The sequence below is a fragment of the Marmota monax genome, unplaced genomic scaffold (genome assembly GCF_021218885.2).
Source record: "Marmota monax isolate L192 unplaced genomic scaffold, Marmota_monax_Labrador192_F-V1.1 WCK01_AAM20220418_F8-fsc00178, whole genome shotgun sequence".
NCBI lineage: Eukaryota > Metazoa > Chordata > Mammalia > Rodentia > Sciuridae > Marmota > Marmota monax.
Window position 1 is genome coordinate 510,324 of NW_026694501.1, and position 11,949 is coordinate 522,272.

An 11,949-nucleotide genomic window follows, 5' to 3' on the forward strand; every position below is an offset into this window, starting at 1 on the left:
CCCGATCTTGGAACAAGTTGCTTGACCACTTTGTGCCTCAGTTTCCCTGTGTATAAAATGGGAATGGTTGCAATAATTAGGACCTGAGGAGTTTCCGAGAGGAGTACCAAGTTGATCTAGTATGGACTCAGGACAACAGTATCTTAAAGGGAGAAGTTCCATCTTTGCTTACCTGCTGGTAGGCTCGTGGTTAAGACCCCAATTACAGATTAAGACAAGATTTCAGAAAAGACACATTAATAAGAGAGAGGCTTATTTAATATGGGACCCAGGGCCCTCAGAAGTGAAGGCCTGAAGAAACAGGGAAATCTGTGTGTTTTTACGCCCAGCGTGATGAAGTGTGGCTGTTTGTGCCGAAGCTTGGCTGGATGGAGGGGCAGGAACTGGAGGTTAGAAGCCAGGGGGAGCTCAGCCAGGCCGGTTTGTCCAGATTCTTTTCCGTCCCTGTCTTCAAAGGTAAGGAAGCCACTGAGGGTCTGTGACCATCTGCTTCAGGGCAGAAAGGCAAGGCCGCTCTTGCCTTCCCCCTTCTGCTGTTTTCCCAAAGGCGAGGCGCCATATTTTAGAGGGGCATGGACTGAACCTGTCAGTTTGTTAAATAAGGTCACGTGGGAGTGAGTCAAGGGCTCACCTGGCACTCCTGTCCCCTGGACATTGGGCCTGAGGAGGCTTCACTATCTTGGAATGTCCACCCGCACCGAGGTCCTGCAAACCCAGCCAGTCCCCCTGCGGGCTGCAGGTAGCCTGCAGGCCACAACTGGCCCAGTATTTTTCCAGACAGGCTGAATCCCCAGTCCTGGTTTCCCTGATAAGATGGTGCACACATCTCTCTGTGGGAATGTGGTTTATTGGCAGGGTGCTCCAGGCAGTGGGCCTACAGGTGGAGCCTGGGAGGGGGAGGAGGGAGCAGCCCCGCCCAGAGACTGGGGAGGTTGCCAGAGGGCACTAGGGGTTGCCCTAGCCTCGCTCCCTCAGCTGGGCCAGCCAGGACAATAAACCAGGGGACAGGGCCAGCTATTACCACCAAGAATTATCAACCTTGGGCTCGCTGTGATTGGCATTGACTCCTTCCCAGTTGCCCTTGGCCTCTGCAAAACTGCTTCTCATGCAAAAAACCAGGAGCCTGGCGGGTGTGGCCTAAGAAAGGCGGTCCAGGCTTGCGGCAGTGTCTTTCCAGGTAACCAGGGCCAGGCTGCTGTCAACTTCCTCTCTCCAAGTCCACAGCCACAGCATGTTGCCTGTTAGGCTGGAAGGGACCCCCAGGCCAGCTCATTGTGACTTTCTGTTTTATACCTGGAAACCCCAGGGCCCAGGGAGAGCAAGGGAGCCACTCAAGGTAATACCAGGAGCATAACCTGTCTCCAAACTCTCCACCCTCTCCTGCCCTGTCACCTCCCCAGCCTACTTGCATCCTCTGTTCCCCCAGGGACATGCCCAGGGGCTATTCATCCTATGAAGAGTTCTGAACAAGGGCTGAAGGTGACCTTGCTCTGGGATCTTGGGACTGGCTCACCCTGGGGGTGAAGGGCCAGGGTACTTCAGGCCTGCACCACAATAAGGCCTTGGCACCTGAAGTTAGGAACACAGAATCCCTGCAGGTCCCAGACCTTCTGAGGCAATCTGTTTTTAACAAGATGCACAGAAGATTCTTTGCCCCATAAAAAACACTGGGCAAGAGAAAGCTCCTTCCTCTGGGAGCCTCAGTTTCCTTGTGAGCAATCAAAGGGACAGAAGATCACTCTGACTTCTTTGCCAGAGCTAACAGATCAGGAGCCAGCAGGCCTTTGGTGTGACCTCTGCCGGGCCATTTCTGTTGGGTGGCAAATTCTGCAGAGTAGAATTTCAGCTCCAGCAGGTCTGGGGGAACCACCTCCCCATCTCCCCTTCTGTCTGCCGAGCCCCCTCCTCTGTGCTGGAGACCCAGGGCAGACACCACTGCACACATTCTGAGATGCCACTCATTCAGTTGAATTCCATTTCAGCAACATTGAGCACCTTCAGGGTCTGAAGCAGTGGCCTAGGGGCACTTAACCACTGAGCCACATCCCCAACCCTTTTTATCTTTTATTTTGAGACTGGGTCTTGCTGAGCTGCTTAGCCCTTACTAAGTTGCTGAGGCTGGCTTTGAACTTGCGATCCTCCTGCCTCAGCCTCTCAAGTCTCTGGGATTATAGGCTTGCACCACTGCACCCGGCACCAGGGGTCCTTTTTAAAATCCCTCTGTCCAGGTCCCACCCTGATCAATGGAACCAGCGTCTCTGTGGGCAAGTCTGGACCCAGGTGCTTATTAACATGACTTGGGCAATTCTAATGCACAGCCGGGTTGAGATCGGTCAGAAGTCAGACAGAAGGCTATCCTAGCCCTACCCAGACCACGTCCCCAGTTCCTGTTTCCTTTTCTCAGGTTGGTTAGCTGCAGCAAGTTTGCTGCAAGCCAGGAGAACTTACCAGGAAATCCCCAGGATATTGTAATGCTTGACAGCCAATCCAATTAATCATCAACTCTGTAACATGATCTCTGGCTCATAAAAAAGGGAACCTGTTGAGTCTTTGCAAACCTGACCACTGGCCTTCACCAGACAACTCCCTCCAGACCCAGGGACCTGTGCCCAAGGACCCCAGGCTGATGGGCGCCCACCTCTGCTCCAATGCCTGTGAGTATACCTCCTGCATCCCCTGAGTTGGGTTCCTGGGCCAGGGGTGTGAGAAGTGGAGAGGGCAGTGGGAGTCTGTGGGGTAGAGATGCAGGCAGTGTCTTCGTGGCTCAGGAGAGGCATCTGGCACCATTTGGCTCCCCGTGCCATGGTGAGTTTCCTGTCTCTGCAGAAGTCCAACAGAACCTGGGTGATCTGGGTCCAGGATGGCCACAGTGATGCTTCTCGGTTCCTGGTGGGCAGAGGGAGTAGCGACCCGTGTGGGCCACAGGAGGGAGTTTAGGGGTCCTGTAGAGAACCGTGAATTCTCAAGAACTGGGGCTCCTGAGCAGGTTGCTTTGTCCCTATACCTCTGTTTCCTCATCTATAGGCAGGGGACAATGCGACCCATCCTACTGGCTTCACAGGACGGCCAGAAGGCACAAATCTATAGAGTGATCAGGCAGGAAGTCCCTCTGGGAGCCTCATCTGAGGCCACAGGTGTTCCTTAGTAGAAAGGCCTCTGGCGGGCAGAAGAAGGAAAACCAGGTCCTTCAACCTCAAAGGCAACCAGGACGGTGTGTCTCTGGACGTGCCCTCCTAGGCAAAGAGCCAAAGCCACTGCTCAGGGCTCCCTGGTGGGCACAGAAGGCTCACATACCAGCTCCCAGACCCACCACTGCTGTGACAATCTGGTTTGCATTCCAGGCAGGACAATGACAGCGCTATAGAGGAGGCGGCCTCCTATTGAGTGTGGCTGGGACCTGGGCCTTGGACCTGGGATCCCCTGCTTCTGGCTGGCAGAATGTGGTGTCACCTAGCTTCCCCAATCTCTGAGTGTGTCCCCTGCAGGATGGGGAGAGGAGAGGCAGAGGCTGCAGATAGCTGAGTGGGCGCCTGGTACCCTCAAAGTCTTGATGGCTGAGGGGTGGCAACGAAGACAATGATGATCCGGAGGCCCTAGTGGAGCAGGCACTGACCCTGTGTCACTTAAATTTTGAGACCCTAGCTGCAGGGATTCTGTAATTTGACTCTACCTGTCCAGGGGTGGAGACATTCCAAAGCATGTGGTTAGTGCTTCCTGAACTTCCTGCTGCCAGGGTGGGTCCCTGTCCAGCCCAGCGCGCAGCCCTTGTCCCTCCACGGCAGCCATGGGTGAGTCCCACTGCTCTACCAAGCCTCGGGATCCTGCCTGAAAATGGGGCCCCAAATAACAGCCACCTCTGGGTGTGAGGGTGCTAGGGCACCTGGGTTCTCTGAACCTGTGTCAGCCCAGCCAGTAGGACAGACCTGCCTGGAGAGCCACTTTTGGCCCCTGCCCACCTCTTCCATTCCCCACACTGGGTTGCCTGTGTCACCAGGGTGACTTGCAAGGCTCTAGGGGAGGAACCAGGCAGAATGGAAGTAGGTGTCCACCCTTTTCATGCCCCTGTGACCCAGCTCCAAGTTCAGGTGGCAGAGCCCTCTGCAAAGGAAGGGAAGGGGACCCTGTGGGTGGTGTCTTGTAGGCCCTTGCTGGGCTGCATGGACCAGGGTGGCTTCAGCCCCACTCAACCTGGGCCTTGTGCAGTGAACAACCAAAACAACCCTACAGGAGAGTAAGTGCAGAGAGACTAAGCCCCAAAGAGCTCTGTGTTGTCCTGCTGTGGTAGCACCTTGCAGCGTCATGCTCAGGAGGCTGTTGATAAGGGGCTGCCTGTCTGAAGTAGGAACAGTATCCCAAGTGGGCCACTGAGAGAAGGGTGCTCACACGTCCTGGCCGCCTAGGGAGGACACCTCCAGTGTGTCCCCTCAGTCCCTCTAACTTAGATGACATGAACACAGAGCTCCCAGTCACTTGCTGGGAAGGCTCCTGAGCTGGGCGGAGCTCTGCAGACTGTCACGTTCCTATTCAGGTCAAGGCCTGCTTCTCCTGGCGTCCCCAAGGCCTCCCTGTCCTGCCGAGGGACTTCTGTACTCACTGAGGACCTTCCCAGGGAGTTTCCCCTGCTCCCTGGCCTGGACCCAGCCAGCCAGTGCCCTGGCTTCCTTCCAGGATGTGCATGGGACAATGAACCTTCCCTCTGTCCCATCCCTGCCCCTAGAGTAGATCCTGCCAGGGGTCAGGCTGGCCTGAGTCTCTGTCCCAGCTGTCTAGGGCATGGGGCTGGGGGTGGGGACAAAGTGGGTGGAAACTCCAATCAGAGCCAGAGCCAGGTGACCTCTTCTCTGTAGGTCACCCGTTAGGCCCCAGGAGCTGAGTGTAGCCAGTCTCTAGTTTCTGTTCCAACAGGGACAGGGACCACTTTCCTGCAGGGTGTATACTGGGCAAGGCTGGGACAACTCCTATTTGCCCTTTAGTTTTGTTCCCAGTGGCTATGGGGGACTCTCAGGAACAGTCTTTCCTGCCTCTCAATGGTGACAGGACTGGTCTCTCCAGGGGCAGGCGCTGATCCAGTCGAGTGTGTGTGGGGGGTGGCCTGCCCTTTCTGGTCTGAGCTGGTTACCCCAGGAGCTCCTACCTGCCCCGACCCCCGGCCCAGCTGGGCAATGAATGCTTCATGTTCAGGGTCTCTGGGCAGGTGATCAGAGACTCCGGGCCTTGTCAGGTGAGGGTTCCAGTCTATGGCTAAGGAGACTGAGCCCCAGGCAGCAGGGAGCAGCCTCGCTCAGCAACAGGGCAGGACCAGAATCCAGGGGGCAAACATGACGCCCCGCCTGCGCTGGCAACTCAGGGGTGGGTGCAGGGCAGGCTCCCTGATGTCAGGGCCTTGTGTTCTGGTTCTAGTCCAGATGTGCTGACCCAGAGGCTCCCCCTTGCTTAGGTACAAGCTTGAGAAGAAGGGATCTGGCACACCCATCAGATGAAAGGGAGAATGAGGTCATCATGGGAAAGGGTGACATTGGGGACAGAAGCACGCGTGAGGTGGGCAAGTGTGGACACCCAGGGCTCTGCGGAGGCCTGTTCATAGGTCACAAGGCACTTGTCCCTATGCCTTGGGGAAGGATATTTCAGTAGGTCAAGAGTGGATCACTGTGGTCTCAAAGGTGTCCCTTGTGCCTGACCAGATGGAGTCTCCCCTCCCTGGCCCCTGCTGGGATGAGGCTGGCTTGTGTAGGGTCAGGGCAGACCAGGGGAAAGCGTCCCCCCCCCCAATTGGGGGACGTGGCCTTGGCTGGGTTCTGGCTCAAGTTCTGAATAAGTTTACCTCTTTTTATTTTTAGGAGGTACTAAGGATTGAACTCAGGGGAACTCGACCCCTGAGCCACATCCCCAGCCCTATTTTGTATTATTTAGAGACAGGGTCTCACTGAGTTGCTTAGTACCTTGCCATTGCTGAGGCTGGCTTTGAACTTGCAATCCTCCTGCCTCAGCCTCCCGAGCTGCTGGGATTACAGGGTGCGCCACCGTGCCTGGCGCTGGCTCGCGCTCTCTCTCTCTCTTAATATTTTATTAGTTGTCAATGAATTTTTACTTTATTTGTTTACATGTGGTGCTGAGAATCAAACCCAGTGCCTTATATATGCTAGGAAGCGCTCTACCACTGAGCTACAACCCCAGCCCACCAGCCGGGCTCTTTTTATTTTTAACTGCAAAGCAGTAGCCAGCTTCCAAGCCCAGCCCTGGAACAGCAGGGCCACAGCCTTGCAGCCCTGAAGGAGGAGGGGCCCAGGGGTGGGAGGTGCAGTCCTGGGGCAGGAAGCTCCACCAGCTTCCTCCAGGCTTCAGATCCACAAGGACCAGCCAACAGGGAACTTTCCCTTCCAGGAGGCCGAGTGGCGTCCTCTGGGAAGTCCCCTGGTTGCAAAGCCCAATACGGGCTTGGTTAAGACAACCTCTGGATACCCAAGAGATGACCCTGGCCTTCTCCAGTCTGCACCCCTACCTGGTCGGGAGCTGCAGAGTCCCTTGATTCCCAGGATGAGGAGACACCTTCCAGGGTGGGGCAGGGCCTCCACCAGCAAAGCAGGTTCCCTGTGGGGAAATGTCAAGGTCAAAGAAGCAGACAGAAAAGAACCGCCATCTGCCAGAGAATTCCCCCGTTGGCATGTGGGCCCAGCTACTCCTGGGCTGGGCCCCGGAGTGAGAATAAATGGACATAATAAACATAAATACGTGGGCCTGCTGTGCCCACTGAACACGGCAGTACCTTTGGGCAGATGGGGTTTAGAGGCTGGCAGTGGCATTGGTGCCTTTCATTTTCTTGTCCTCCTTGGGGAGAAGGAGCATTTAGTAGGTTTGCTGAGGAAATCAGATCCAGAAGTCAGTGTGGGCTCCCACCAGGCTCTGAGCAGATCTCCTGGAGTCCCTGGGGTGAGGGGTGAGAGTCTGTTCAGGAAAGGTGCTGCTGTCAAGGGAGCTGGGCAAGGTCGACATGACCCTCCAGGGGATGTGAAGGTGGCCCAGAGTGCTGGGGATCCTGGGGTGCTGGGAGTTCCCTCAAAGAGCCAGTGGGTCCGCGTCGGGCTCACATTGACTTGCTCCATGTTCCCACCCTGCCCCACAGCCACCGAGGCTCCCCGAGAGGCGCTGCGCTTCCACGAGGACACCAAGGGCGCGCAGGTGCATCTGGACGCGCTGGCTAGCACGGCGTGCAGGCGCGCCACCTTCTACGATGGCATCGTGTTCAGCCAGCGGCCGGTGCCCCCTGGAGAGCGTGTGGCACTGCGCGTGCTGCAGCATGAGGGCGGCTGGTGCGGTGGCCTCCGCGTGGGCTTCACGCGACTGGACCCTGCGCACGTGTCCGCGCCCAGCCTGCCGCCCTTCGTGTGCCCGGACCTGGAGGAGCTGAGCCCGACATGGGCAGCGGTGCTGCCCGAAGGCAGCGTGCTCCCCGGGAATGTGGTCTGCTTCTGGGTGGACCGCCGGGGCCGGCTCTTTGCCAAGGTCAACGCGGGCCGCCGGCTCCTTCTGCGGAAAGACGTGCTCCTGGGCGCGCCGCTCTGGGCGGTGATGGACGTGTATGGCACCACCAAAGCCATCCAGCTGCTGGGTGAGACAATGGGGGGACCCGAGTGCAGGCCGCGGAGGGGTGGGGCAGGGGAGAGGGACAGCAGGCTTTGCCGCAGGGACAGGTGGGCTGGAGCGCCCGGGGCTGTTCCCCTGGTCCTGACCCCCTCTCTGTCTCAGACCCCACAGCCAGCCTGGGTCCCACCGCCGTGCCGGCCGTCCGCAGGGAGGAGGCTTTGCCTGAGCAGGAAGGTGAGTAGACCCCCAACCTCCAGAAGCCCCTGCGGAGTGGGAGGAAGCCCGATGACGTGGGGCGGGTCGCCGACAGCCTCAAGTCTCTCCATTCCCAGAGCCGGGGATGGAGACTTTAAAGTTCTGCGTTCTAGAGCAACGGCTGGCTTTACAAGTGACAGTGTTCTTGTTAGAGCATCATCACGAGCACATAATGCTATGCCTTTGCTGTAGAAAAGTAATCCATATTCATTGTAAGATTTTGCCAAATAGAAATAAGATTAAGGGATAAAGGTTTTTTTTGTTTTTTGTTTTTTTAATGGTACCAGAGATTGATCCCCCAGGGGCAGTTAACCACTAAGCCACATCTCCAGACCGTTTTTCCTTTTTATTTTGTGACAGGGTTTCGCTAGGTTGCTTAGGGCCTCTCTAAGTTGCTGAGGCTGGCTTTGAACTTGCAATCCCCCTGCCTCAGCCTCCTGAGCCACTGGGATTACAGTCATAGTACCAGGCCAAGAAGAAAATTTTTAAAACCACCCGGACCTCTTGGATGGATTTCTTCCAGTATTTTTATCATAGGTGTGCATGCAGGCGCAGATGGACAAGTGTTGGACTTTGTTTTCTCTTTTTTCAAAATTGGAATTTCATAATCCACGTCCCCTCTTTATCCCCGAGGAGGCATGTTTCATGATGGTCCTCTGAATCCTGAAGCCGTGGGTAGCCCTATATACTTGGCTTTTCCTATACATGCCTATGAAGAAGTTGAATTTATGAATTAAGTATAGTAAGACATTCCCAACAATAACGAGTGATAAAACAGGATTATTCGGTAGTGTAATAGCAATCATTTAAAATTCATGAATTTTATTTCTGGAATTTTCCACACAAAAAAATTTAATATTTTCAGACCACAGGTAACCATGAGATACAAAACCTAGACCAAGGGCGGACGACTGTCTGTGTGTCCGTCTTCTTCCCTTGATCACATCAGGAGTGTTGTCACGTGAGGTCATGTTCAGAAGATAGCACCTTTCTCTGTCCTGGGATCAGATCATGAGAAGTGGCCCACCCCTTGCCCCACGTGACCCCAACCTGTGTTCTCTTCTTTCCAGTCACACCAGACAACGAGTGCATCATCTGCTTCCACCATGCTGCCGACACCTATCTTGACCCCTGTGGCCACTCACACTTCTGCAGCTCCTGTGCCCAGCGGATCTTCAGAGATACCGCCACGTGTCCTGTGTGTCGCTGGCAGATCAAGGCAATAGCCACAGTGTGGTCACCGAGGACTGGGGAAGGCTCATGAGAGAGGCTCCCAGGTGTAGCAGGTTGGACCTATCTCTGCAGAGGGAGCAGGCGCAGCCCTGCCCTCATCCTGGCCTGGGGTCAGGGGGCCTGGCCAGCAGCAGGCAGGACAGAGAGGGAGGCAGGGAGCTGGTGGTCATTGTACTACTCTTTCCCCAAGGGAAAGTTGGGCTGGGGCCAGTGTAGCAAAGAGAAACCTCTCTGCCCACACCAGGGTGTTCCCTTTCGGGGTGCTGTGTGCAGAGTGGGTAGTTGATTCCTCGTTTCTGTAACCAAGGCTGCTGTATCTGTCCTGAGGTCCCAGCGTGTTGAAGACCTGGAACAGGGAGGCATGTCAGTGGAACTTACTGGGTTATCTCCCTCAAGTCCCCCACAAAGGGGTCTGTAGTTGTCTCTCAGGGTGCTTGTGAGGTTGTGATGAGATTGTGTGACTAAAGACCACCCAGCACTTGAAAGTGCACCGTAGTTATGATTTCCTCAACATTTCTGAAATACCACAATAAAGTTTGTTTTGTATGAATTTTTTGGATAATAACTGTGTCCCCCCTTTTTGTGTGTGCTCAGTGGGAGGGGGTGAAGCTCTAGTCACGATGCAGGACATTCGGTAACCTACCACCCTGCCATTCTGCCCACTCTAGACTTGCAGTGGTCTGGTTGGGCTCCGGGTACCCAGGCCATGGGCTCTATGAAGCTGAGCATGTGCAGCAGATGGTCCAATTCTCCCAGAGCCCTCAAGTCCCAGCCAGACCTTAACGTAGCTACACTGGGTTTTGGTGCATGGCCCGGAAGCTCTGGCCCTGACAAGGCAGAAGCTAACCTGGGAGCTGCCTCAGCAGGTGTGAGTGGCAGGGGAAGCCACATCTATTACTTTACTATTGTTCTCTGCTCTGTGACTGCCTGTAAAGGGACATTTCCTGGGTGTCTAAAAGAGGGGGTTCAAATCTATTATGCTAATTTTTTTTCAGATGGACACCATACCTTTATTTTATTTATTTTTACATGGTACTGAGGATTGAACCCAGTGCCTCACATGTGCTAGGCAAGCGCTGTATCACTGATGCTGAAAAGTTTTCATGATGGACACCTCCATCAGAGGCATCTCTGCAGCCTCTTCACCAGCCTGAGGGCCAGGATGATGGGTTGGGTGATACCCAACATTCTGAAGAAGGATCCCTCTCTGCCACACATAGTGCTCTAACTTTCAGCATGTGATGCTGGGAGCCATTAGCCAAGTAGGTATGACAATTTCCTTGCCAGCGTACCCCATGTTGCTGACATGTTGCAGTGACATTGAATGTAGGTGACCTTGCTCAAGGACCAAGGCAGATTAGGGTGTTCCTGGTTTTAAGATAATCGTGTTTAGGGCGTTCCCAGTTTAGGTTCCAGGTTTAAGGTTTAAGATTATTCCTGCTGGGAATAGGGCATATCCTGCTGCCTGAGTTCCCCTTGAGTTCTCACGGGATTCAGACAGTATATTTTGGAGATAGAAGCCCAGTGGAGGTGGATTTGGGAAGAGAACGTGGATTTCCCCAGAACGTGATTGTAGAAGGCTGGTGTGAGTGCGGGAATAAAGAGTTGCTGTTTGAATCTACAAGCTGTGTGGTGGCTCGTGATTGTGTGCCCAGCCAGACTGCGGCATTTGTGCCCAGCCAGACTGCGGCAATGTGACTTGACCTCTGTGAGCTTCTGTTTATCTGTAAAGTGGAAATAAGATAATTTTCTTTTTGGTAAGTTGTGAGGATCATGAATATGCAACTTCTAGCTACAAAGTACTCAAAATATGCCATCTCCCTGGGGAAGGGCCAAGGGAACAGTAAGCCAGGCACCAGGGTCCAGGGGTGGATCCTGGCTTCCCACTGTCTTTTTCAAAGGCCCCCCATACCTCTCCAACTGGGAGGATTCCTAAGGACTCCTGTGTGTGTGTGTGTCTGTGTGTGTGAAGGCCTGAGTATTTAGATCACTGGTAGTATCCTGGATTCAAGCCCCATTATCCAAAGAAAAAAGAAAAGAAAGAAACACCCCCCCCCATACACACACATACACACACCAGGGGTGGGAAGAACATATTGGGGTGTGAATTCCTTGGACAGCTCCATCTCCCTAAATATTGTCCCTAGTTGAGCTCCATGACACACAGCTGTAATCACAACTTGGGGGGCTGAAGCAGGAGGATTACAAGCTCAAGACAAGCCTCAGCAACCTATCAAAGCCCTAAGCAACTTAGTGAGATCTTATCTCAAAATAAAAAGTAAAAATGGACAGGGATTAGCTCAGTGGTAAAATGCCCTTGGGTTCCATCCCCAGTACCAAAAAGAAAAAAAAAAATATTGTCATCATCTGACCTGTGCTACAGTTCCTTGGTAAAACGTCATTTACAGTATGTTATCATTAAACCCAACACGGAGCTCTCTCCATGGAAAAGCTCCCACCCCCAGGACATTACTAATCCCCTTTGGGGCTCTCTGCATGGGAAAATTCCTATGTCCGGGACATTTGTCAGTTTTAATAAGCTTTAATTGCTTAACGTCACCGCTGCCTAATACGGTGATGCCCGCGTGGAGGCAAACAGAGTTGCCATAAATTTAAAAGGAAGATTAGGGAAATGAGATGTCCAAGGAGAACTTTGAGAAGCTCTAATAGATTCCTAGGGATCTGAAAAGCTATGCATATTCTCCAGAAAGACCTAGGAGGTTCCCAATCTTTGGCTGATCTTGAGGCTTTGGATAGGCAGGAAGTGAAGTCCAAGACAGAGTTGGAAACCGCCAAGGGACTGAGGGTTCACCTCAACCCACAGACAGAGCTCCTGACAATCAGTGGAAGTTTGCTAGGTCAAGGCGGTTAAGGAATTCT

General features: G+C 54.0%; 1 protein-coding gene across 2 annotated transcripts; it reads left to right on the forward strand.

Annotated features, from left to right (window-relative positions):
* The first annotated feature begins 1,187 nt into the window (after positions 1–1,187).
* Neurl3 (neuralized E3 ubiquitin protein ligase 3) lies at positions 1,188–9,233 on the forward strand. Of its 2 annotated transcripts, none has more exons than XM_046420110.2 (5): positions 1,188–1,336; positions 2,405–2,654; positions 7,121–7,606; positions 7,744–7,815; positions 8,907–9,233. In XM_046420110.2, exons 2-5 carry the CDS (start codon positions 2,627–2,629, stop codon positions 9,098–9,100), a joined length of 780 nt encoding a protein of 259 aa, XP_046276066.1. In that variant the 5' UTR covers positions 1,188–1,336; positions 2,405–2,626; the 3' UTR covers positions 9,101–9,233. The 2 variants fall into 2 exon arrangements, with proteins under 2 accessions (XP_046276066.1, XP_046276067.1); XM_046420111.2 differs by having other exon boundaries at positions 1,204–1,336; positions 2,535–2,654.
* Positions 9,234–11,949: the final 2,716 nt, after the last annotated feature.